Source organism: Rattus norvegicus, chromosome 3 (genome assembly GCF_021556685.1).
Source record: "Rattus norvegicus strain SHRSP/BbbUtx chromosome 3, alternate assembly SHRSP_T2T, whole genome shotgun sequence".
Classification (NCBI taxonomy): domain Eukaryota; kingdom Metazoa; phylum Chordata; class Mammalia; order Rodentia; family Muridae; genus Rattus; species Rattus norvegicus.
The window spans coordinates 106,602,786-106,629,718 of NC_141536.1; the positions used below are offsets into that span (position 1 = coordinate 106,602,786).

The 26,933-nt window shown below is 43.0% G+C and overlaps 1 protein-coding gene across 1 annotated transcript in view; it reads right to left on the reverse strand.

The window, feature by feature from the left end:
* Ehd4 (EH-domain containing 4) overlaps window positions 1-26,933 on the reverse strand; it is a 63,794-nt gene that overhangs the window by 32,217 nt on the left and 4,644 nt on the right. Inside the window, exons 2-3 of the mRNA NM_139324.2 lie at window positions 14,663-14,839; window positions 5,499-5,596 (exon numbers count right to left, since the gene is read on the reverse strand). Coding sequence (NP_647540.1) covers window positions 5,499-5,596; window positions 14,663-14,839 — 275 coding nt within the window. The remainder of the gene's footprint in view (window positions 1-5,498; window positions 5,597-14,662; window positions 14,840-26,933) is intronic.

Below are 26,933 nucleotides of genomic sequence, written 5' to 3' on the forward strand. Positions count from 1 at the left end.
CGTCTAGGCAGACTCTTTCGCCTTTGCGTATGTGTGTATTTTCCCTTAAATCCTTCTCCTTCCCAAAACCCAAGAGGGGAAGTCACTCTTATCTGTATATCTCTAAATGTTCTCTCTCTTTTCCTGGGCAGCCATCAAAATCCGGTCTTTTGTATTTAAAGTTCAAAAACTTGTCAAGTAAATATGCTTGTACTTCCCTGATTATGGTCTGTTTTTGTCTTTTCTATTTTTTTTTTTCCTTTTTGTGACCTTATTAATCACAGCTTGGATTTCCATGCCCTTTCCCAGCTCCGGCAATTCTTTTGTGATATTAAGTTTGGGAACCTCAGGTTTCTGGGCAGTCTCTTGAAACTGCTTGTTCATAGGGTTTGACAATATTCAGGTGCCAAACGCAAAGGTATCTGTTTGTGAATGTGCAGATGCTAATGAACGGTTCTGAAGTTCACTGCTGTCATAGGAAGGCAGTTAAATTCTCCCTGTCTCAAATACTACCACTGTGTTGCTTTTATTAGCAGGGCATTTTCTGCCCTTTTATTTTATTTTTTTCCATCTTGCCAGTTTTAGTAGTCACTGGTTTTAAGGAACAGACTGAGAATAACAGATCCAACGCTTTCTTTGGAAACAGAAATTCAGTTTTCATTTGAGGTATGAGCCCTGGGAGAGCAAGTAGATTTGATAGAAGAGTTAAGCCAAGAGGTCATTTTTCTCTTTAGATTTCTTTGCATTTTTGTTGCTGCTGCTGTTTTGTTTTATTCTGTTTTAAGACAGGGTCTCCTTCTGTAGCCCAGGCTAGCCCACTTCAAACACTTGCTTCCTGAGTGCTGGGGTGTGGGCCACCATGTCAGTCTAGTCAAAGGTTTAACGTCACTTAGTTTTTTGTTTGAGATGGTCTCACTCTGTACCCAGGCTGACTTCAAACTTACTATGTATCCCAGGTCACCCTCAAACTTGCTAAACTGCCTCATTCTACCAAGTACAGGGATTATAGACATGAGCCATCATGTCTGTATTTTTTGCAGGAAGGAAGGGAAAAACTCTTCTATTTCTGTTGCCATAATCAGTTTTTAGAGGCTATACAAACTCAGTTTTGGACTCCACAGGAATAGTTATATACAGCTAAAACAGTACTTCAATGCCACTGTGCTAAAGACATGGCTGAGGGCACTGACTGCCATGTTACCATTTTTCTCTGCTTTGCTGAGACACAGATACTAAGGTTGGAGCTAGATTTGAAGGGCTTTGTCCCAAATAGCTAGAACACACTGGTTTTCATGCCGAGTCTAGAAATAAATCCAAGCTGATGTTTAAGTTCTGCATGAAATAAACAGCAGTCTAGGAAGCAAACAGCCTGAGAGCCAGAGAGATAACAGACTAGGAATAAAAACAAGGATGTGCATGTGGATAAATATGCTAGCTTGTCTCGCCACACTATGTTAACAATCTGGGTGCTGTCGTCAGAGTCAAGAAGCTGCTGAGAGTGAACTAGGTCAGAATTTACCCACCCATTTCTGAAAAATACTTTGGAAAAAAATCTGAGGAATCCATCACACATTCTTTTATTGGAAAGAACATTTGTGGGACTTATATGTAGCTGCTATTTGATCTCAACAAATGATTTTAAATATATCAGAATGTTTTTATTCCAGATTGATAAGTATTCAATTCTTCATACCAGCCAAGGAAAGTATAATTCAGTAAAGAAACCTAATTACTTGTCCCTAAAGATTTTCTGCTATGATTAAACTAAAATATATCTGAAGGATCTCCACATGGAGTGGTATAAAACAGTTATTCCAAAACCCAATACCCAATTAGTTTCATCCATACATTTCTGTTGACTCTAGACCATAGAACACTCCAATAGGAAGCAAGAGGCAAGAGTACAATGTCCTAACTTCCAGGGTCATTGCTCAAGTCTGTCAGATTCTGCAGAGGTATCTAACTGTTTGTAAAGGATGCTTCTAACCTAAGAGTGGGTTGGACATGCTTTGCATCAACCCAACACTAAAATAAACAAGGAGTCACTCAGAAACCTCACAAGTTTCTTCTCATTGTGTAGAGCTACAGGCAAGGGGACACACGTGACTGAACCCCAAGTTCAACAGTACCCTTTTCTGCTTTTACCACTGAAGTATCTGACTCCTTCCTGAATATGTATAACGGGTATGAGGCTGCCTGGTCTCTAAATCTCTGGACCCTGGACCTCATTACTCTGGGTGATGTGCTTGAGGGTGGCCAGTATGACACATGAAGCCACCAGCTCTCCATTTCAGGTCCATCCTGTGTGCCTCACCGTCTGCCTGATCCCAGGCTAATGGCAGACGCTGGGTTTGCAGGAGTGAGTCAGTAAATTGTCCTGGGGGTGCTCAGCAGTCAGCATACACACACATATAGTCCTCCTCCCATAGTTACCACTCCTTCCCAGCAGGCTCTCCACAGACTCCCCACAGGCAGAAAAGTGGGCTGGCTTCTACACATCTTAGGCTGTCAGCTAATGCTGGACACAGTCACCCCTCTATGCCTGTACTCCAAATGTGACTCCGTCAGTGATTTTTACCCTGCTCTTCAGGTATCACACATCTGCCTGGCAGCTGGGAAAATTCTCATGGCTGCTTCCTAGAGGTGGGTGGGTGAGGAGTCTTTGGTTTTGTTTGTTCAAAGTTATGTTCAGATTTAAACTAGATAATAAATCCTAAATGACTAGAAGCGTTTATAGTGACATACAGCAAGGGTCTAGTATACCAAGGCTGTTACATTATTAGAAATACACACTTCCAGCAGGCACCTTTGTAACATAAGAGACGAAGTCACAGGCTTGTTGAGGGTTAAACAAGAAGAAAAATGGAGAGTAAAGATAGTCACACATCAGCACCCCCTTCCCTTTATGGGCTTTGAAGGGAGTCAGGCACTTACCAATAAAGTCAGCAGAGAATGTTTTTATGCCCATGCAGTCACTGTTGGTAAGTACTGCATTGGCCAATGGTGACCTTAATTGCTAGCAAAGGCAGGGCTGTGGTCTTAGCTAGACAGAAGGACAGAAAAACAGAAGGACAGTCTGAGCACACGTGAGATGTGTACAGTTGTTGAAGATGAAGCAGATTTAAGGCACTATATATTCTTTATAGTTAATATAGTGACTATGTTAGCAGAGTGACTCCAATCACCAACTATGTCCCCAACACCAAAGGCTTGGGACCCCTGGCTATAGTCCACAGTACTGCTGTTTAGGTCACAAGGTCCTTTCCCACCAGTTGCTGTGTCCCTTAGAATGTCAGGGACCAGCTGGCAGGCTTGAGCCATATGTGCTATTTCTGTGCATAGGATGTGAGTGTACACACAGTAAATCAGACCAGGATGTGAGTCAGATCACATCAAGTGTTGAAAGAAACTGATCTTCAAAGCATACTAGAAGCATTACACCAGGCTTCATCAGCACCATGAAGCAGCTATAGTTTGAAAGATACGTAATTACTACACAAAAGAGAAACTGTAGGAAAATGGAAGGTGAACATTGTCAAAGGCTTGCCATTGGGGAAGAAAGGTGGAAGCCACACTCTAGAAGCCCTAAAATTTTGTGGTAAAAAGATTTATTAGGGTCGCATATTTCTCCAGGATATTAAGTCAGACATGTAGAAGCAGTAAACTGGGATAGCTCAGAAAATCTGTAGAATTTGCCTTTTTCCCTCCAAACAAAACATTTTACCAGCCTTTCAGATTAATGGTGGAACTAGTGTATGTGCACTCAATCCCACATGGCCATGCATGTGGCCGTCAGAAGATAATGTTGGCTGTCATTTCTCAGGTGCTATCTACCTTGTTTCCTAAGCCAGGGTCTCACTGGCCTCAGACATATAAGACCCTATCTCAAAGAAAACCAAAATCATCTCTGGGTACTGAGCTATGAAGATCCAACAAAACAAACAAAAACCCTGTAGAGCTTTCTGTAAGAATGAGTGTTCATACTATGACAACCACATTGTTAATTAAATAAAATGCAGATGTTCCTTTCAAGTTTCTGTGGAGACAATTATGGCAAACTATCAGTTGTAGAACATGCGTTTGGTCAATGCATTTCTGTTAGAAATTATGTGTTTAGATGTATAGGAAAAACTGTTCTGACCCTGTGAGTTTCTTTACACCCTTACTCACTCGAATTCTTTACAATAGCTATTATTTTTATAACAGAAAACAACAACAAGGATCTTCATGAGAGAAGACCAGTGTAAGCCTGTTTTTTGTTTTTTCTTTTCTCTAATCATCATGTTCTGTGAAGACTCTGGTAGTTAATGACACTGTTAGTGTCCCTGTAAGAACAGTAAAGAACCACAGGATAAGCCCTGGGAAGGCCTTAGCTGAGGCAGACCCCGCTCTCTGTGGGTTCACAGAAGGAAGGAGGGGCACTGCCACACTGCCACAGAAGCCTTTTCAATGCTAGCAAACAGCTTGCATGGAATGAGCAACACACTTTTGCCTCCTGGACTGTGACAAGGTCACTGCTGGTCACACTCATGGCTGACTCCAGACTGGCTGCCACTTAGGCTGGGCATGCATGGTTTCCCTGGCATGCTGCACAAAGGGCTGTGAAGCTATTAGCAGGAAGTGACAGCAGCAGAGCACAGCAGAAGCATGCTTTTCTTCTGAGGGCAGTGTGGGGAGTAGGTTTGTTTGCCCTGTCTCACAATCGTAACCTCAGGATCCAACCTGAACTCTTCTGGCCAGGCATTTCTCCTCTATGTCGCTCTGTCCTAGGATCTGTCCTATGACCCTTTTCTCTGGAAATGGAGTCAGAAGGCAGCTGTATACCTGTTGCAACCAGTGTCCAGGTCTGGAAGTACCCAATGGTCTTGTCTGCTAAAGGTTATGGGACCCATGTCATTGTCCAAGCACTTTCTGATCTTCTGATAGCCAGACTCTTTCCACATCAGAATTTCCTTTGAGTAATTCTTACTCATCCTTCAGATCCTGGTTCAGATGTCACTGCCCCAGGGCTGCCTCTTTCCATGCTCCTGTGCTAGGCCAGATGCCTTGATATTAGGCTGCAGTTCCTGGTGTTTCACCCAGCCCCTATTTAGCTCTATGACAACATGAAGGGTGTTTGCTTCATTTCTACTTCCTCAAGGACAGGAACCATGCCTGCTTCTACTGTGTTCCCATCACAGGACAGAGTCTGCCTGGTAAAAGCGTCCATAGGGCAAGATGATTCAGGGGCTCTGGAGGTAAAATCCACACCAGTAGGAGGAATATCATGTGTCCAGGTGAACAGTTACCAAGGGGTATTCCCCTCTTAAATGCTGGGTACTAGCTAAAATGGCAGAACCTATGATACCTCTTCACTTGCTTCTTGGGGCTTCTTTGGCTGCCTAGGACACTGTAGGAGGCCCTGGGCTGTGACTGTCCTGGAGGAGGGAAAGATGGGGCAGGAGGAGAAATGCTCTGCTCACAGTTGAGGGGCCTCAGACAGCTCTGGAGAGGGTGGGAGGGGCAGCTGGGGCACTGACCTCGGCTAATGCGCTGCTTTTCCCCAGACAGGATGCCAGGACTGTCGATGATGCTGATGCTCTTCAGAACCTGGTTGGGCAGCTGTGAGCACATGAATCTGTAAGAGACAGAACAAAGTTGGGGCCAGAAACTGGACTGGACCTTTCAAAAGTCTCTGTGAGCTCTCCTCTCACTGATGTCTGTAAAGAGAAGCTAGACAGAGGCTAAGGATGCCTATGGAGTGGGCTGTAAAGCAGGGACTTGGAAGAAATTGAAGGTAACTTTTACTGGGCCACAGAATAGATGCCACTCCACAGACAGGTGTGGAAGGTGGGCTGCAGCCCATTTCTACTTGCCACTTGATCCCTTACGTTAATTGTGGTTTATTTATCAAACACTTGGGTGATTTACAAAGATTGCCTACTTTGATCCCTAAATTAACATCCTTCTTTGAATCTCACAAAGGTTAAGTAGCTGAGACACTCACAGTTGAGCCTTAAACTCAGTCTAATTCCTAGCCCCATGTCTCCTGTCCCACCTCCTTGTCTAAGTTTTGTTGCCTCCTTCAGGGTGCACTTCTCCTAGGCTAGAATATCTGAGTCTGTCCTATCCTGCTCACTGCTCTGCAGACAGCTAGAGGTCCTGGGTTGTTTATCCCTTTCTGATGCCCCGATGACCCAGCATGTAGTCCAAAGACCTGCGCTTCAAGCTCAGCAAAGGTCAGTACTTCTGGGTAATCATCCCTCAGCTGCGGAATCCTAAGGGAGCTCTGAGAATAGGAGAGGAGATGCAGTCAACAGAGGTCCTGACTGACCATCTTCAAGCCTCTTGCTCACTACTACCTCCTCCTTCTGATCAGCCCCTCCTCCCTCTGACCATGGTCCCTGTTACTATGCTTCTAGTTATCTGCCCAACAAGTAGGAAGCAGAGTGGGTTGGAAGGAAAATTTTGACTTGTGCTCTAGCAGACTTGGGCTTAGAATCTGTTCAGCCTTTGTCAGTAATTTTCTCTGAGACCTTAGATAAAGGCCTTTCCCTATGGACCTCAGTTTCCTTCTATGTAAAGGGAGACAACTAAACTAGAATCTGCCCTGTCCTGGGGAGCTTTCCCATTGTGAGGCAATGAGTAATAGCAGGAAGTACCTTTTTACTCCCACCCCAGGCAAAGAGCCTGGTTTGGATCTTTGTTAGGTCTGTGTATGTTTTAAGGGGGAAACAGAGTGCCTCTCCTCTTCCTGTTTAAAAGTGCCTAACTTCTGTATCTGTGTGGGCCGAGACTTGAAAACACTTGGGAACAGCTCAGTTCTTCCATTCAGTGGACGTGGTAGGGATTACTCAGAAAGTAAGAATGCTGGGAATGCAGGACAAGGCGGCCTCACAGCCTCCACAGCTGTGACCAGAGCAGCCTGTGGGCAGGGGAGGACGCTCAGGCCCAAGGTGCCATCACTGACATTCATGAGAACTGTCCTTTAAGGGGCTCAGGACTAGACAGTCATACATTCTTTCCTGTACTTCCAAATCAGTCCAAGAGATGGAGGCCAGGCAACTCTGAGGCACAGAGCAGTGATGACATCGTGGGGTCTTGCAGCAATGCTTGGCTGCAGGAGGCGCCAAGCTCGTATCTCCCACATCAGATTAGTAGACCTCGATGCATAACGCTGAAAGCCTCCACAGTGTCACAAATAAAGCCGAGTATATGTAAGAGAAACCTTTCACTCATTTCTTCTCTGGCCCCTCTCATACCCTAGGCCCAACCACGCAGTATGAGCAGAGCAGGGATGGGAGACACTAATCACTGCTTGTCAAGTTCTCAGAGAGAAATTGACTATTAATATTCTGCTCTCTAGACCCGGGGGAGGAACAGAGCGCTGAGCATGGCTTGGTGAACTCTGTGTCTTGTCAGTCTATCTGGAGACAGCTGGCAATGTTAAACATGCCATACCTTTATAAAACTCTTTTAACAAACTGTTCCCACAGGAAGGGTGATGTTTCTCAAAACCACAAGTTCATACTTAGTATCAATTTTTCTAAAACACAAAATCCCTAGATTTTAGTGAGACACTAACAGAGGGACCTAATATTCCTACACTGCTCACCCCTGGAATGACAGCAAGAACATGTCAACAGGTCAGCCGTGTGAGCCACAGAGCAAGAGGCCTACTGTTGGGCTATCTATACACAGCAGCAAGGACAAATGCCACAAAAGGAGACTAGCAGGGCTCCAGGGCAGCAGAGAAGGGGCTGTTGAGGCCGTGTGCAGGACTGGACTCCGTTCCATCAAGGAAACTGTATGGGTGGGGTAGGGGCAGGAGGGCAGAGAGTAAAGCAGACACTGGGTACTGAGGGGGCCACAGCAGGCGTTGCAGGGTTAAGTCTACACAATTAGGCAAATTCTACTGTGACCAGGAACTCCTAAAGTTATCCTGGCAATCACCACATACTTTTCCAATCTGCGAAAGGGAGGTGAAAGGCAAGATTTGCCATGCCCCTCACAGGAGGGCGGGTCAGCAGTTTCTGCTGGAACACTTCCAAGCAGAGATTTGCTGTCCCAAGATGGATTGTCTGCTCCTCCCTGGAGTGACGAAATCAGTGCAGACACCTGGCCTCCTCTAATTCACACAAAATACTGACATGCTGCAGAGATCCAGGGCCTCTCTTGGCTCCCACAGCTCCCTCCCACGACCTGATGAACTCTGTTTCCCAAGGTAAAAGAGGAAAATGACCAAGATCTTCACTGGAGCCTAACTCTTATCCCCACGTTGAGGGAAAGTCATGAGCAGCAAAGGGCAGAGGATAAAGTGATGACATCATAAGGTCTCATGCAGGTCACAAGTTCTGCCTCACAGAAACACAAGGCAGTAAGAGCAGTAGGTTATTTAAAATTGACCACAAAAGCTAACATTCTAAGTTAATGATTAATGTTTGAAAGATAAAGTTGGGCTCAATTGATAAAGGTGCTTGCAGCCATTTCTAACGACCTGAGTTCAATCCCCTAGACTTACATGGTAGGAAAAAGGATTCCCATAGATTGTTCTGTGACTTCCACTCATTCACAGTAGCACACATTCCCTCTCCTGCCAAATAAATAATTATTAAAAAAAAAAGAATTAGAAAACTAAATCTGTAGGCTGAGCATTGTGGCTCATACCTGCTATCCAAGCATCTGGGATACTCAGGAGGTTGACTGAGGACAATCGGGAAGCAGGACTATCTTCAGCTACATAGTGAGTTTGGGCTGCATGTGACCCCCAGCCCCCCAACATAAAGCAAACAAACAAAACCTAGACTTGTAAAGTAATTGGCCAGCACCTTCATACTGATTTTGATTTTTCAATGAAACAGCAAGGCTTACAGCAATTAGGATGATACAACACCAGTACTGACCAATCCCCAACCTCATGTCAGGCCTGCTCTACTTTATATGTTCATGGTTAAATCCTTGCCACAATCGGAGAGGCCTTACAAAAGGGCAAACTGGGGCTTGGAAGGGTCACATGCTCTCACTTGCCATAGTCCACCGGTGACAAGGGACAGAGCTGAGATACAAGCTGGCAGTCCGGGGTGGGTCTTAATACATGGCTACGACTATCACTGCATAAGTGGAATTACTGCTGAGTCTCTATCACACTCAAGGTAACATCTTGAAACAGAACTGATGCACCACTGCCCTGGGCTTCCATGAGCATATTCCTAACGGTATGGAGGGCTGGAGAGTTCTGAACAAGAGACAGATGTGTACTGTGAGCACTCTCTCTCGCATTGGTCTCTAAGCCTCTCTAAGCAACTCTACCAGGTTTGTCACTCAGCTCCAGTCAGAACGGTAAGGGAGGATGGAGCAGGTTCTAAGTACTTCCTTTAATCTACTTAACTTTATCGACAAATATAAAGGTTACATGATATAAGTAGAAAATCTACCAAAAAACCCAGACAACTAAATTATCTCACAGCCCGCTACAAATGACTGATGTAACTTTCTAGTGCCAGGGAGAAGTGGCATTCACATTTAGACTACATAAATGCCTCTCTCTTGACTGTCATGGAGGGAAGCCAGAAGCAATATGCCACCTCAGAAGGATCTGCCCAAACCCAGAGAAAAAGTACATTTTCCAAAACACCAGAACCAAAATCATAAAAAGCAACTGTCAACCAGAAACAATGGTTTGGCATGTGGAGATAAGAGCATGTGGTAGTTAAGAGCACCTGCCAAAGGACTCAGGTTTGAATCCCAGAACCCATAAGACAGCTATAACTCTAGTTCCAGAGGATCTGAAGACCTCTTCTGGACTCTGCTGGCACCAGGCACAAATGTGGCACACAAACACACATACAGGCAAAATGTCCATATATATATATATATATATATAAAATAAAAATCAATCAAACAGGGGTTGGGGATTTAGCTCAGTGGTAGAGCTCTTGCCTAGCAAGCACAAGGCCCTGGGTTCAGTCCCCAGCTCCGAAAAAAAAGAAAAAAGAAAAAAATCAATCAAACAACAAACAAACAAACAAACAACAATCTGGGCAGTGGTGGTGCATGCCTTTAATCCCAGTAAGTGACAGAAAAACTAAAAGAATTAATTTTTTTTTGTGAAAAACAGTCATTAAAATTATACTAGACACTAAATCTAAAACTACTATGAGGCTATCTGTAGTTTACAAATACTGCCATTTTTAGACAAGTAAGCTGAGGGAAACCTATAGCATCTAATTACAGCAGACTGCCAGAGACTGTCAGGCACTCTGGAGTGTCCCGACACTTCTTGAACCGACTGGAGACACTGGTGTCTGTCAGCACTCACGTGCAGGGTGCTATGGGCAGTGGCTATTCGTCCTCTGTGAGGTGAACTGCCTCCTGATACATGCTGGGTAGAAAGTCCACGGCACAGCTCCAAAACGGGGTGCAGTAAGACTTCTCTCAGATGAAGCAGCTTGGTGGAGGGAGGTTGAAACACTGATTGTTAAAGCCTCATTTCCATCAAACTCTTGTTCTAGACTCAACTCTTCCTTGTATTGTTCAAGTACACTGCTTCCTAATTCAAACCCGCCTTTTCAGAAACTCATCTCCGTTTCACTGAAATGCACCACTGACTCAGTCTCTAAACAATCAGCCTAGGGGACTCAGGTCCCTGAGGTTTGCGTAATGGCGAAGGTACTGTCACCCTATAGGCACCACCTGCCTTTAAGCATCCTAAGAGGTTCTTACCTCTTTTAAAGATACCCTTGGGAGCAGTGGCTAAGGCCATGAGAGGCCCATCCTCAAGACTTGGGAAGAGAGTTCTACCCAGAAAATAACTGGTTTTCCTTCCTATTACATTTGACCTAGTTTCCAGAAAAAGTGTGTCATGCTAAGAGTTCTTGCCTTAGACTCTAATCCCAGAGAGCTGCTACAATCTCTCTCTCTCTCTCTCTCTCTCTCTCTCTCTCTCTCTCTCTCTCTCTCTCTTGTGCGTGCGCGTGCGTGCGCACACACACACACACACACACACACACACACACACACACACACACTTGAATGCCCGACCTTAACGGATGTTCTCTCATGCACTGAGACGGTTGCTTTGTCCTGCAGATACCGCTCAATTGGGCTGTCAGCATTGTAGCTTTCCATAAGGCACATTCCTCATTGCTGGGGCACAGGGTGGCAAAGGGTGGGGAGAGGGAAACCTGAATTTTGCCTCTTCCTGACTACTGTTTCTTCAACAAATTGATTCTTTGCTTCTAGTTTTCTTACTGGGGAATTGGCCATTGTATTCTGTTAATCCCATACTACAGTGCTGATAAAGTTAAGCAAACTATTACCTTTGGAGGTAGTATCTTCTCCATTATCTTCACTGCACAGCTATCCCGAAGTTAAATAGGGGCAGCAGACAGAGTTTAAACACTGCATCATGGCCAGCTCAGCACTGTGGTCTCCAGGACTCAGGCCTGGTTTCTAATCCTTACACTGCCCCTAAGCTGAGTGCTCCCAAAGACATGATCTTACCCTCGGGGCTCACGAGTTCCTGATCACTGCAGCCACATCATGCATCTTCATAAGGACTTAAAGTTAGTATTTCTCAGTTTTCCATGTTGCATATACAAGTAATGTGAGGAGCAGTGCAAGACATATATTGTGTAGCTGTTTTTTGTTTTTCTATTTTCCTGGACTCAATATGTGACTGTTCATGCATGGGTTATTTTCAGCACATTTTAAATTCTAAGACAATAAAGTCTGCCATTTAAAATCTCTATGTTTTTCTTCCATACTCATCTACTCTGAGTTTGAGATCTAAAACATGTTATTTCAGGAAAGTAAGTCATTTGAGAAAGTAAAACAAACCAATAACCATTCTTCCTGTGTATTCCCTTATAAGTATGGACTCTGCTAAATGAGAATTAAAAAAAAAGTCAGCTTATTTCTCTTTAAAGTTTTGTTGGGAAAAGAAAAAAGATCACACACACAAAAGGCAAGGGCAATGAATGTCAGGATTCTACAGCAACCTTCTAGGAGGAAGGCTGCTGTGCCTGGGCCTCTCTGGGCCAGCGATGGAACAAGTCTACCTGTTGCTTGCCCCATGTGCATCCAGAAAACTCCTGATTGCTGTGTGTGTGTGTGTGTGTGTGTGTGTGTGTGTGTGTGTGTGTGTGTGTGTGTGTGTCTTGTCTCAGTTTCCTTGGACTTGGTTCATTTATTTTGTCCTGAGTCCCTCAAGACCTTGGGTTCTTTCCCTGGGTCCTGGGTTTAACTAGTGTACTAGAAGTTGTCACGGCTCTGGAGGTAAGGCACAGCCCATCCTGAAGAAGAGAATGTGCAGGGGAAGCCATCTAGATGGTGTTCTGTAAATCACTGTGGGCAACAAGAATAAGCTTCTGCATGATTCCATGTATATGCTCCGCACACTTCTGCCTGACCCATCGCCAGTTCTCTTGCTACCCATCAACGTGCTCTCACTGGTTTGCAACAGAAGCATTTGAAAACCTTTAAAGGGGTTCTATGTGGAGAAGGAAACTTCGAGGCTACCTGGGCTCTCAGTACAGCCACTGTCCAAGTGTTTACTCCAGAGTCCTCATGAATGGAGTCTCCCAGGCTCTAACAGGAGGCAGAGGAAGGGACTGCTCTTATTTTTAGAAACATCTAGAAAGGAGAAGTGATCTCAGGTCTTCTGCTGAGCCTCAGTGCCAGCCCTACTTCCTCTTCCTAAGCAGCTGGAGTTGGCCCTCCACTTCTAGCTGATGGCTGGCCCCCATTCTCTAAAGTCAGAATCAGAAAAGAAGAAAAAGGGGTGTGGAAGAATGGCAGGAAAGAAGAGGAAAGAGTTTTACAAAAGCAAACACACACACAAACATACACAAACAGACAGACAGACAGACAGACAGACAGACACACACACACACACACACACACACACACACACACATACCTCAAAAGCAGAAAATGACAAATAGCATTACCTCAAACTAAAAAGTCTATGCACAGAAGGGAAATAATCAACAGAATGAAAAACAATCTATATAATGGGGAAAATGGTCATCAAAGTGTTAATTATCTAGACTATTATAACAAACTCAAAAGTAAAGACAGCAACTCCTAAAGAACCAATTATTCAATAAAAAATGGCCAAATGATCTGAAAAGAAATAAAAATGTCAGTTAGAGACATGAAAAAAATGCTCAGCACCGTTAACACTCAGGGAAATAAAAATCAAAACTACAGTGAGCTCCCACCTTGCTCCAGTCAGAATGGGTATTACTTAAAAGGCTGGCAATGTTGTGGAGGAGAAACGTATCTTTAGGCACTGTGGTGATGTGGGTAGGGCAGTCACTATGGGAAACGTATAGTATCCTCAAATAACTAAGCCCCACCTATCACTTGCTATCTCATCCCTGTGTAGTAATACACCTGAAGAAATGGAACTGGATGCACAGGAGATGCTCGCAGAGCTATGCTTACCGTGGCACTATTCACAGCTGAAATATGAAAGCTGCTCAGGTGCCCATCAACAGAAGACGAGATAAGAATATACAGCAGTCAGTCCTGGGGTACAGTTGCAATTTTAGCTACTAGAAGATAAAGGCAGGATGACCTCAAGTTCAAGGCCTGCCTCATCTACAGAGTGAGCTCAAGGACAGCCTGGGCAAGACCCCTGACACAACCTCCAAAAGAAAAAAAGTAGAAAGGGGACTGAGGATATAGCTCAGTAGTAGAACACATGAGAAGCCCTGTGTTCAATCCCTAGCCACAGTACAAAAGAAAGAAAATGTGATATATACATTCGCAACAGAGTATTATTTGACTGTGAAAAGAAAATCCTGTCATTTGTAACAAAATGGAATCAGAGGGTTTCATGTTAAGTGAAATAAGCCAGATACAAAAAGAAAAGAATTGCATGTTCTCTCATATATATTAGAACTAAACTAACTAAAACAATTTAAAAAATAAAGTAAAGGAAAATTCTTGAGTAAGGGGAAAAAGAAGGAAAGATGGCAAGGAGGGAGGGAGGGAAGGAGGGCACAGTGGAGCAGAAAGGTCAGGACTTCACCCTATAGAGGAATTAAAGCAGAGCATCTGCCATCTGCTCTCCCTGCCCCACCAACACCTCAGCTGCACTGGGAAGTCTGCTAAAGACAACAGGGCTTGGGGCACAGAGAGAACACACCGCCAATCAAGGCAGAGCAGCCCATGTGTGTCTATATCTAGAACACAACAGCCATGTATATAAGCTCACTTTTGGATGTGCCTTATCTCAGCTGTGCCCTGCTCCAGGGAATAAGAAAGGAGCTCAAAGCTTAGCAATGAAAAGTTAAAGAAACACTCGGGAAGGTGAGGCAACCTGTCCTGAATAAAAGACCAAATCTGGATGTCAGGGGACCTTAAGTCTTCTCTGGGCTAAACTTCCTGAGCGTGGAAAGCCCTGCATGCCATACCAGAGAAGTGGCTGTCCCACAGCTACTTAACACTACTAGTGACAGAAATCGACACCTTTATCTACTTCTGTGCCAATCACATTATTAGCCATTTGTCCTCATATTGAGGAGCTATAATGTCCATTCTTGGGCCTTCCCTATGCTTAGCAACCCCCGCTTCCACACGCGCGTGCACAGACATGCACACACTTTTCTCTTCCAGGACAGACATGCTCTGTCTTGTCTGGATCCCGTGATTGATAGGTGATAGTTTGACCAGAGGACAGCTTGCTGCTCCTTACCTGTTCAGGAAAGCATTTCCAAAGCGACTGAGCTTTCGGAATGGCTTTTTGGGATCCACAACTAAAGCATTCCCAGGGGTACTTCCCTCGGTCTCCCCATACATCACAGCAATGAAGGAATCTGTGGTTGGCTCTGGACCAATTCTCATGCCTGGGAAATCTTGCTCCAGTAAGTATCTGGAAAAGAAAAGAAAACAGCATGATGTTACAAACAAGAAATCAGAGAGCTGCCTAGGACTATCCAACTCGGACACAATTGTTAAAAATCTTGGAGGATCAGAGATTCAAGGCCATCCTTTATTATATACAAGTTTGAAGCCAACTTAAGTTACATGAGACCCTGTCTCGAAAAATAAAACAACCCCAAACCAAAAGTAGACATCTGCAGTCCCACTGACATAAAGGTGCCACCTTAGGAGAGGCATTACCCAGTTACCTCACCATTCCTATACGTTCTGGACTACTGCTGAATTTATGCCCCCTTAGCAAAGTGTCCCTGGCCTGCATGGGTAGCACCTTCTCTATGGTTCCCAGGCACCTGGTGTAAGTTGCCATCACCATGTGTCTGCAGGTGTTCTGGGAACAACCAGGGAATGAACCAGGGTCAAGGGGAGAAACTGAATGCGTTTCTGCGGCTCTCGACTCCAACACGAAACCATCTTTGTTTCTATAAATCCTGACTAGTCAAATATAGCCTGTGATATTTCTGGGAATAGAGAGAAAGAACTGAAAGTCAAATGTCAAACACAGCTTTGTCATCATTGTGAGGAGAAGTGAAACTTCTTTCTTATGTAAACAAAATGAAAATTAAGCAATGTGTAGGCTTTATCCTAAGCCTTTTCTTTCTGTCATTGCTACTTTTAACTTTACCCAAAGTTTTTACATTTCTGTGAAACTGCAGAGACCCAGAATAGGTGCATTGTTTTAAGATGTCCTGTAAGCTGAGAGTAATCATGAAAAAAATCTGGTAACAACTGCTAGCGTTTACTGAAAGACATAAAGCCTTGAACATGTACCATGCCTTATATATGCACTATGCCTTATGGATGCACTGTGTCTTATGTATGCATGCACTATACCTTACGCATGGACAATACCATATGCATGCATTGTGTCCTTTATAGGCACAATACCTTATGCATGCACTGTGCCTTACGCATGCGTGTACTATACCTTATGCACACACTATTATTTCATTCAGTTCCTACAACATTCTCAGCTGAGTGATAATATTATCTTTATTTTTCAGGTAGGAAAAGAGGTATCAGAGAGGCCAAGCAACTTGCCTAATGTTACACAGTGAATGGGTGAGTGAAAACGGAATGCAAGCAGTCAGATTCTCAGATGCACACCGTCTTCCGAACTTTACACTTGGCCTGGCACTGTGCTTTCTCAGATAAGGAAGGACATTCAGGATCCCCACTCCAGGATATAAACCTGGGATTAGGACTTTCTATTTCCTTTAATGTGAAAGGAAAGGGGCTCACCAGATTGTCTTCCCACACAGCTCCCTAGATTCCCCAAAGACATAGGCACATTGCCTCATTCTCCTTGAAGAAAAAAAAAAGCTGAAGCAAGAACATGCTATTGATTCAAAATATGTCCATATTTAATGTTTTTCAAAATATGACATTTTTTTCTTGTCAAAGTCTTAGTGTACCTAAGAGCAGTCAATAGCTTTAGGAGTAGAAATGGTCACATTAGTTAATTTTTACAAACTTCCATACAAATCAGACAAGAGCTCTGATGACCACACATTTAGACCAGTATGTATCTCACACACTAACTAGTGTGTAATGCAGCCCTTCTGGAACCTCAAGTCTACTCATTCAACAGCAAAGCCAGAGTTGAAAGCTAGGTTGCACCGTGGCGATGTCTGGTGAGACTTTCACACCCCTCAGCCTGGATGAGGCTAGGCAGAGAGAACTAGAGACAGCTGTGCAAATGGCAAACTGAGCATTAGAAATAGCTGCTAGGGTTGCAGGATTCCTGGGGGTACACACAGTTTCCAACTCACAAAAGGGTCACGTCCAAGTACCATTCTGACACTTGAAGGCAATAAGGTCAATGTTTACTGGGGGTCTCACTGTCCCATCAGCTTTGGGGGAGGGGACCTCAGAGCTGAGCTCTATCTCCTTAGGATGTGGCCCTCTCAGTGCCTTCAGTAGGCCTCGTCAGGAGAGACCTCCAGGTTCCACAGCAGAGTTGGTGAGGAGGGACCTGAGGTGGGAACACAGAGATGCTATAGCTATACTGGGAAGACTTGAGGCTGTTTAAGTCAGATACTCACTGCCAAGAGGTGTCCAAACTCCAATCTGACGTTTAATTGACTTGAAATCACAGCAAATCTTATGGACTGTGGAATTAAATAGGATGTTCAAGGAAAACTCAACTGATGAACTTGTTTAAAGGAGAGCAGGTGTTTCTGTCTTTTGAGTTTATACAGTAATAGAAGCCAAAGTTTCCTCAGCAGCAACCCTGCCAGGAAGAATGTTAACAAGTCCTTATTTTTGAGCTGGAAATAGGAACTACCTTGAATAAGGTACCCCCAGCTGTAACCTGGATGAAGCGATCAGGCTCTGGCTTTCAAACACAGGCAAGAAAAAGGGAGGATTACTGTACTGCTTTCTTAGGATATAAAATTGTTCAATGGTACTCTCCTATAGGTACTAAAATTATCCACACTCAACGTTCAGTTTCATATCAATGAGGTTCCAACGAAAAGACACAGTATATAGTAAAGTTTAAAAACCTTCCATATACTTGATGCTGGTAAGGGTCATGAAATCTTCCTCTTTGTGTAGCTGCAGGAATAGCTGGTTCGAAGGCACTCACATACTTCTTCACATAACAGGCACTTGCAATGAGTCACCCTTGTGGATGGAGCAGCTCTCCTACCTAGTGTACAGGTCATCTATGGGCCTGTTTTCTCTCCCAGGTGAACGGATACTCAGACATACATCATACTGATGGGCAGGCAGTAACACATCTTTGTAGAAAAAGGATCAACCAAGATACAAATGTCTGTCATGACAAAAGTGACCCTGAAGGGATGAGGCTAATATGTGCAGCCTGGGAGGAGAGGGAGAGTGGACCCTGAGGGAAGGGACAGTGGACCCTGAGGTGACATACACAGGCACTTTAACCTCACAGACCACAGGGTAAGGCTGAGCTAGGAGTCTGGAAACCTCAGAGGATTTACCAAAGCTGGCGTTCCAGGGACTCTGAGGTCTTATCTGTGGTAACAACAGTTGAAAAGAACACAAGAGGCAACAGGAAAACTATAGAAAAGAATCCACCATGGTACAGAGCAGAGCAGCCCACTCCACAGACATCCTGTGCCTTAAAGCCTTGATGACTGTCCTTGGCACCGCCTTGCTCCCTTTCCTGTGTTCTCAGAAAGGCCTGCCAATTCTAGTGATGATTGCTCCAAGGTCTTGAGTCAAGCCACCAACAAATGTAAGAAGGTACAGACATTTGAATCGTATGTGGTTGGGCGGAAGTGGTGAGGGTGGATGGGAGACCTGATCTCTGTGTCCTGGTCTGATGAAGTCATTGCATGTAGACAGTGTTTTTTCTTTCATTGCCTAGGCTAGAGGAGGAAAATTAATTTTAAAGGAAGAATATCATTTGTGACAAAGGGAAGGAATAAAAACCCTTAGGACAATGAAAAGTCCTTTACTGTAACCCAAGTCCTTCACTGTATTTTCTCAAAGATGGGCTTAAGAAAAAAAAAAAAGACATTATTTAGCATTTTTTTAAAAAAATGTTATTTACCCCATCTGCCAGCTATGGTTATTGTTCCTTCGGTATTTCTTATGCATTTTCTCTGGGTTGTACTTCACACTTATTTTGTTAGTAATACACTCTACCTGACACTGGGGGACTTGTTTATGCCTTTACATAGATAGCCTCCACTGGTAAATACCTTATGGGTAAGCACTACTTTCCTCCCCACTTTACAGGTGAATAAACTATGGGTCGAATAGGTTAACTGAGCTAAATCAGAATTAGAGAGGCTGAGTCACCACCAATGGAAGCATTTACAGGAACATACTCTATGAGTCACAAGGAATGTTCAAATGGAAGATCGTATTAATCAGGTATTCAATAAGTTATATATACTAAAAATATTCCACACATATTTGAGATGTTGCTTAAGCATAACTTTGACATTCTGAAGCTAAAATCTACAGATAAAAGCTTATGAAAACAGAGCATTTAAAGAAACATTCATATACACACTGGCATCTGTGCAGTTTCAATTCAGTATTATGCTTCAAACACATCTTAAAAGTCATTTGTTTAAGTGTGTGTGTGTGTGTGTGTGTGTGTGTGTGTGTGTGTGTGTGTAAGTATGTGCCACATGTGTGAGTGGAGGCCAGAAGACTTTTGGGAATTGGTTTTCTCCTATGATGTAGGTTCTAGGAATTGAACGCAGGTCATCAGGCTTGGTAGCAAGCACCTTTCCTCACTGGGTGATCTTGTTGGCCCACCAAAACACTCTTAAGATGAGAATTAATTTGAGGGCTGGAGAGATGGCTCAGTGGTAAAGAGCACTTACTGTTTCTGCATGCCTGAGGTTTTGTTCATAGTACCCTCATAGTGGCTCACAACTGTCTGCTGGGGAATACAATACCCTTTTCTGGCCTTCAAGGGTATCTATCAGACATGCAAGGTATACATGAATACTCAGAGGCAAACCATACACATAAAATAACAACAACAAAAAAAATCTTTAGAAGGAGAATTAAACTAACTCAAATAGTTGCCTCGATCCTTTGACTCTTAATACGGTTTATTTGTTTATCTGGAGTAATTAAGGTTACACCCAAACCTTAAACATACCAGGCAAGTAAGTACTCGACCACTGTAGCACATGCCTGGCCTACTAATGTGGAGGTCTCTGCAAATGCCATGGCTGGCAGAGGAACGATCCCAAGAGGCAAGAAGCAAATTTGGTTCAAAAGTACTCAGTAGCTGGTGTTGGTTCAAACTTCTAGAGTTTATTAAATCGAGCAGTTAATTATAGCCGGTATTTAAGCACAACACAATTTCAGAAGAAAAGTCTCCTGATAGTTAACTCAGTCTTGTGTGTACAACAAAGCTTAAGCGTGTTTACACCAGACTCTTTGCAAGTACATAATGGCCTCTTCCAAAAGGTAGGCTCTGCTGACTTAGAGACAATGCTCATGCCAGGGAGAAGGGCTGAGGGAGTCGGGATGGCCTGGCCCTAAGATAGCAGGGAAGTTACCTAGGTGTAGTAGAGTCCAGGTGACATCTCTCATAAGGCTAGGTTTTATTGACTGTCAAGCATACTCAAGATCTAGGGGGAGAGTCTGGGATAAACAAACAACAGTCTGGGTGAAGCCTGGCTCTCAGCTAGCAAAGATCATCAGGTTATAAAGCACATCCATTCCAGCATTCTGGGTGGAAAACAGGTAAGTACCTTCCTTTCAGAGACAAGCTTGTGTGCTTAACTCTCTTGTGAGCCCAGGGCCTCATTCCCTCTACGTGCTGTAAGTCATGTAGTGTGAAAGAAACATAATAGGAAATACAATCATGAGATCAGTGGAGACATTTCATTTTTAATTCAGGAGAACAAGTCTTAAGATAATTCAATTTATAATAAACATTTGGATTCTCATGGTTTGATTGCTAATATTTGATTGCTAATATTTTCCTTATTTCACAAGGAAAGGGATTGGAAAGAAAGACTCCTTCCACTCTGACTTGCCTTGAACTTGAAATTATTTTGTTTTGTGTTTGAGATCGGGTCTCACTATGTAGCCAGACTAGGTTCTACTTTACAGAATCCTACTGGTTCATCCTCCTGGTGCTAAAATACCAGGTGAGCCTCACCATTCCACCTTGGAAATAGTGTTTGTTTGTTTGTTTGTTTGTTTGTTTGTTTGTTTGTTTTAATTCATGTGTATAGGTGTTTTGCCTGAAAGTGTGTCTGTGTACCACTTGAGTGCCTGGTTCCAAGGAGGCCAGAGTGCAAGGAGGCATTGATTCCCTAGAAGTGGAGTTACAGACAGGTATGAACTGCCATGTGGGTGCTGAGAACTGGACAAGCAGACAGTGTTCTTAACCAATGAGCCATCTCTCCAGCACCATGGCTATTGTTATTATTTTAAAATATTTCCATCCAGTATTTTTTCTGTGGATATAATTTTTCTTCTAAAATTATAAACTGTCAAAACAACTTTATGTATACATTTTTTCACCATTCATCTCTATGTCATTTCTCTATGCCATTAAAAAGACTTTTGAATGATTTTTAAAGGCTGTATATTTTTTCTTTTGTTTTGTTTATTTGAGACAGAGTTTAATTCTGGGGCTCAGGCTGGCCTCTCACAGTAATCTTGCTGTCTCAGCCCCCAAGTGCTAGGATTCCACACATAAGCCATCACTCTCTGCTTAATGGCTATAAGCGTTCTAGGGTAGTCAACTTAGTCTGGCATTTCCTAGCTGCTAGGCAGCCAGAGAGTTTTCATTACTCAGGCCAGGGAAGCAGTTCAGCAGGTACTTAGCATGTATGAGGCCTGGATTTAGTCCCCAACACACAAATCAGTCTGTAAATCAATCAATAAATTTGATCTCCACTATAATTTTATTTATTTTTGTGTTTTTTTTTTCTTTTTCTTTTTTTTTTTTTTTCAGAGTTGGGGACCGAACCCAGGGCCTTGTGCTTGCTAGGCAAGCACTCTACCGCTGAGCTAAATCCCCAATCCCATTTTTGTGGTTTTAAACTTCTGTTTTATTATTGCTTTCTGTTTTATTTAGTTTTTGGGATGAGGCAGGGTCACTATATCCCTGGCTGTTCTGGAACTTGCTAAATAGATCAGGCTGCCCTTGAACAAACAAGAGATCTGTCTGCCTCTGCTCCCCAGTGCTGGGATTAAAGGTATGTGTCACCATGCTGGGCGAAACTTTCTTTCTTAAGCATATTATCCTAAGGTTGCTTATTTAGGTGACATTATTTTAGAAATTGCTGTGCTGCAATGGAATGGACATTAACCTGTTTAGTCAAAAGACTGGAATTTGCTGGGTGAAATCTTACCCCTCTGATGATTCTTTGAGCTCAGAGGAATTCAAACTACTTGATGTTGAGCTGAGCTTTGAACAACTGCTATCAACACAGTACCACCACCTGTGCCTTCCTTCTGTGCTTTCAGGATGGCAGAGAAATCTCTTGGAATCAAATCATTTTTTCACAGCACTGTTCATTTTTTCCAGTTTTTCATTCAATCACACAATGAACATTCCTTTTTTTTTTTTCCTTTTTTTCGGAGCTGGGGACCGAACCCAGGGCCTTGGGCTTGCTAGGCAAATGCTCTACCACTGAGCTAAATCCCCAACCCTGAACATTAATTATTTTTGATGTTATGATTTATAACATAAGTCTGACAGACTTTCCTTAGGCTATAAGTTCTTTGACCTTTGCGTACCATAATTCTTCATGAGGGCTTTGAAAAATATAGAATTTTCTAAAAATTTTTGATACTTTTTCTATGAATACTGATATTCTCTAATAAGTGCATTCTACAGAGCATAAGTATAAAGGAACAAGTAGTATTTACTAAAACTCATATATATTAGAGAGAAAGTCTCACTATGTAACTGTAGCTTGCTGGAACTTTCTATGCATACCAGACTGGCCTCAAACTTATAGAGATCCACATGGCTCTGCCTCTAGAGTGTTGGGATTAAAGATGTATGTTACCACACTCAGCTAAATAAAATTCTTTAAAACTTAATAATGGAAAAAAACTCTTCATGTAAAAAAAATCTCTTCATGTACTTAATTTAGTAAAATAACAAAGGAAATATCACTACAGTGAGTTTTGACAGTAGTGTACCATTCTCAGTTCAATAAGACATGAATGACAAAAGGAGTCAATGTAATTACAAGTGCAATGGATAGTTATGGGTCAGGAAGACTCAGGCCAGTCTACTCAGAAGATGTTGGAATACTCCCTCAGCCAAATGACCAGAGTAAACCCAAAACCTCAGCAGCTATCTTATGTACTAGGGATAGGGACCATAAATAACACAAAGGAAAAAATCTTTACAAGAGCAGCAGCAGCTGAAGCACCTAAGGACATTCATACAACGATAATTCCTCAGAGATTCACAAGGATATTCCTAAGAGCTGCAGAGGCTGGAGAAGTAAAGCAGCCGCCTTTGCAGACAGAGGAGGGAAGGTCGCAGCCAAAGCAGCGTTGTCTCTGCTTGGGAACAGCAGAGACAAAAAAATCTCACTTAGGTGATCAAATCCAGTTCTCACACAAAGGATGCCAGTTATATTTCTGAAGGAAGCGCCTAATGATGTGATTTTAAAGTTCTTCTTAATGAGAAATAGAAAATGACAACAGTTGTTTGGAAAATAAGGAGACTCAGAAGGTTCTGGAGTTACCATTTGTAAAAACTGTTTCAGTGTGGGATGGTGCTGGCCTAAGAATCATGAATATAATAAGAAAGAGAAAGGTCCCAATAGACCTAATATTAAATAACAGCCTATGAGGAAGCTCACTTAGTGCAAGGAAGAGCTAGCATTCTTTAACAGGAGTGCTAAAAAATCACCAAAGACAAAAGCGACTAAAAGCATCAAGACAAGCTTTACTTTTAAAATGGATCGGACTATGTATATGTAAATACGTGTGTGTGTGTGTGTGTGTGTGTGTGTGTGTGTGTGTGTGTGTGTGTGTATTATGCCTGACAGTAAATATATAAAATTTTAAATCAAACCTATTTAAGAAGAAAATACACGGCTACTAAGATGTCTCAGGATGTGGGCAAGGGAACTTCCCCACAAGTCTGAGAAACTAAGCTTAGAACTCACATAGTGAAAGTTCAGAACCAACATCTCTAAGTAGTACTCCATCACCTTTTACCTTGGCACGTGTGCACACCCTCCACACCCCCAGGACACATAAAACAAATAATGCAAAAAACAAATGCAAATATTTAAAAAAATAGAAAAAAATTAGTAATGATCTCTCAAGTAATTATAAACAAAGATCCTTCATAAATATATAAAAATAGAAATTTTTATATTTGATTAACAGGTGCACATATGTGCCTGTGTGCACATGCTTATGGAGACCAGAGGACAACCCTGGGTGACATTCCTCAAGGACTAGCCATATTTAGTTTTGAAGTCATTTCTCTCAAGGGCTTAGAGCTCATTGAGAGAGCTGGCTGGCCCCAGAGCCCCACCTGTCTCTGCTCCTCTAAACCCTAGGATTACAAATGCATGACTGCATGCCTGACATTTTTATGTGGTTTCTGGAGATTGAACTCAGGACCTCATGCTTGTGTGGCAAGCACTTTAGAGCCCGAGCTATCTCCCTAGTGTTTTGTTTTGAATGCAGTACTCATGCTCAGGCTAGTCTAAAAAATAAAGTCTTCTATCAGGAGCATTCATCATAGTGTTATGCACAATAGTGCAAGATTAAAATCAAATGCTTCAAGCTGTGCTGTATAATGAGACAACTATTCAAGGTACATGAGATGGGGGCAGGACTTAAGTGTCTTCCTCTACTGTTCCTCGTCTTACTGCTAGAGACAGAGTCTCTCACTGAACCAGAAGCTTCCCACTTAGTCATACCTGTCTCCACTCTACACAGCTGGGTTACCAGTACCCAAGAGCTACATCCAACCTTTTATGTGGGTGCTAGGGATTTGAACTCAGGCACTTATGCTGACAGGAACAAGTGTGCTCACCCACTGAGACATCTTCCCAGCCTCTGAAATTACTTTTGAAGATTATTTAATGATTATGGAAATGTTCAACATTAAGTGGGGGAAAACATTGCTTTGCTGAGTTGTATTTACCATGTACTCTCCAGTAGGATTTCTATGTCTTCATCTGAGTCTGCTAAAAATGTGATCAGATGATGCTGGGAACAGGTGGAGAGTTCATGGGAGCCAGTCTCCCTCTGCTGGATCAAGGCTGAGCTTCTTAAGGCTTGATGGTTCAACTGTCGAGATTCCATTGGCTGGCCCTTAAGATATCAGTAGTTCTCAAATGTTCTCTGGATAGGGCTACAGAAGAACCAGAGGAAGCCTCTGGCCACCACATTCCAACTGAGGATACATCACATGGGACCCTGAGATCTTTATTTTGAAGCTAATTCAGATATACAGCCAGACTTAGGAACTGACACTTTCTTGTTCACAGTGCCAAAGTTTGAAATGTATATTAAATATCATTAGAAGTAATCATCTAAATGAGAATTTTTTTTTTTTTTGGTTCTTTTTTTCGGAGCTGGGGACCGAACCCAGGGCCTTGCGCTTCCTAGGTAAGCGCTCTACCACTGAGCTAAATCCCCAGCCCCGAGAATTTTTTAATTAAAAAAATCTCTTCTTGAGTTAAGGTTACAGCTCGACATTAGATTACCTGTTTGTCACATACAGCACCCTTCATTCGGATCTCCGTACTACAAAACCAAACCCACTGTCATCACCACAAAGGTTCTCTTTCCACCAACATTTGTCGTGATACTTGGCCACTTGCAAGCAGATAATACAATGGGTGGACAGCTACTGGCTCTGCTGAATACTGTCACAAATGTCGCACACTAACCTGTCCCACAGCCCGTCCACTCTTCTTCAAGCCCTACTTTTACTTTGTTCTCAATCACCAGTTGCTCTTTCTCTACAACCTGCCCTCTCTAACCACTTATAACTGTTGAGGTCATGCTTCTTTAAGCAAGCCAGTACAATGTCTCTGACTTATAGTTCTTCCCCTCCAGTGCCCCGAGGCTGAGGATTTTCTATATTTGATCCCGCCCACCACTGGCTTCCACTATCGCCACTTTCTGACGCAGCTTTTGCCATGGTCACTCTGGCTCCAGATGGCTGATTTACCTACAAGCTCTGATTTGATCCTCCCGGCTCCAAAATACCTGGTTCTTTGTGCCCTCCCCTCTTGGCTTCTGTAAGGTTATGCTTATTTATTTTCCCTGTCCAGCACCCCTCTCCCCTTTTCTAATAACAGCATCCAGAGGCATCACCTTTCCCTACTCTTTAGCCATATAGGGGCTGACAACCCCATTCTGTGTGCTTTGTCCTCTATCTCTCCATGGCATTCAAGTCAGAGACTTGCTGACAATGCTGTAGCTCACTGTTTCTATCTTCTTTCCCTGCTAAATACTATATATACATATAAGTTGTGCGTGCATGTGGGGGGGGGCACGGAGGAAGAGAGGGAGAGAGGGGGAATAGTAAAAGGGAGAGAGAAGGAGGGGAGAGAGGGAGGGAAAGGAGAGAGGGAAAGAGGAAAAGAAGAGGGGGGGGGGTCTTATTTAGCCCAGGCTGGCTTCAAACTTGCTATGGCAGATAACGATGACCTCTCTATCTCCCAAGTTCTGGAATTACAAGTATGTATCATTACACCTCCTTTATGTGGTACTAGGGATGAAACCCAGGGCCTTTGCATGCTAGAAAAGCACTCCATCTATCGATCTATTGATCACAGCCCCTGAATAGTATATTTAAAACAGCATTTTTAAAGTTTTAATACAGAGTAATGTTAAGCACTAATTCTTCTTTTACGTATGAGTGTTTTGTCTTTAAGAACTTGAATATATCATGTGCATATAGTGCCCGTGGAAGCTAGAAAAGTATATCAGATGGCCTAGAGCTGGGCCGCATGTGGCTATGAAGCCCCTGTGAATACAGGGCACCAACCTGGCCGCTCTGCAATAGCAGCTACCATTCTCAACCGCCGAGCCAAGGAGTCTCTCCAGCCCTTACTAAGCACTCACTATGAAAATGTTCATCAAACACTAATTTTATCAACTTGAGTATTATGAATGATGAATGTTTATTGGCTGACAAGATGTACAAGGGGAAATAAAAACATAGGATTCCACAGTAGCTATCTGTATTCTCTCTGCCTCACACTTACTCTTTAGTTCCTTTGGGGGTTTTTTGTGGGTTTTTGTGGTTGTTGTTGTTGTTGTTTGCCCCCTTAGCTAATTTCTACCTTGTTTTCTTTCTGGAGCTCACACATTTTTATTTTTAATTAGCACACAAAGATGCACAAATTACTTGATGGGCACTAATTACAGAATTATGGAAATCAAAATTACAGGCTGTTTCGATATTGGAAGAATGCTTTTATTGGCTTGTTTTTATTTTTCAATTCTAGTGATTAAGTCTAAGATCCTGTGGATGCTAGGCAAGCACTTCACTGCTGAGCTACAACCCAACCCCAAGTGGAATACAACTACTGTACTAGCAAATGTACTCTAGTTCT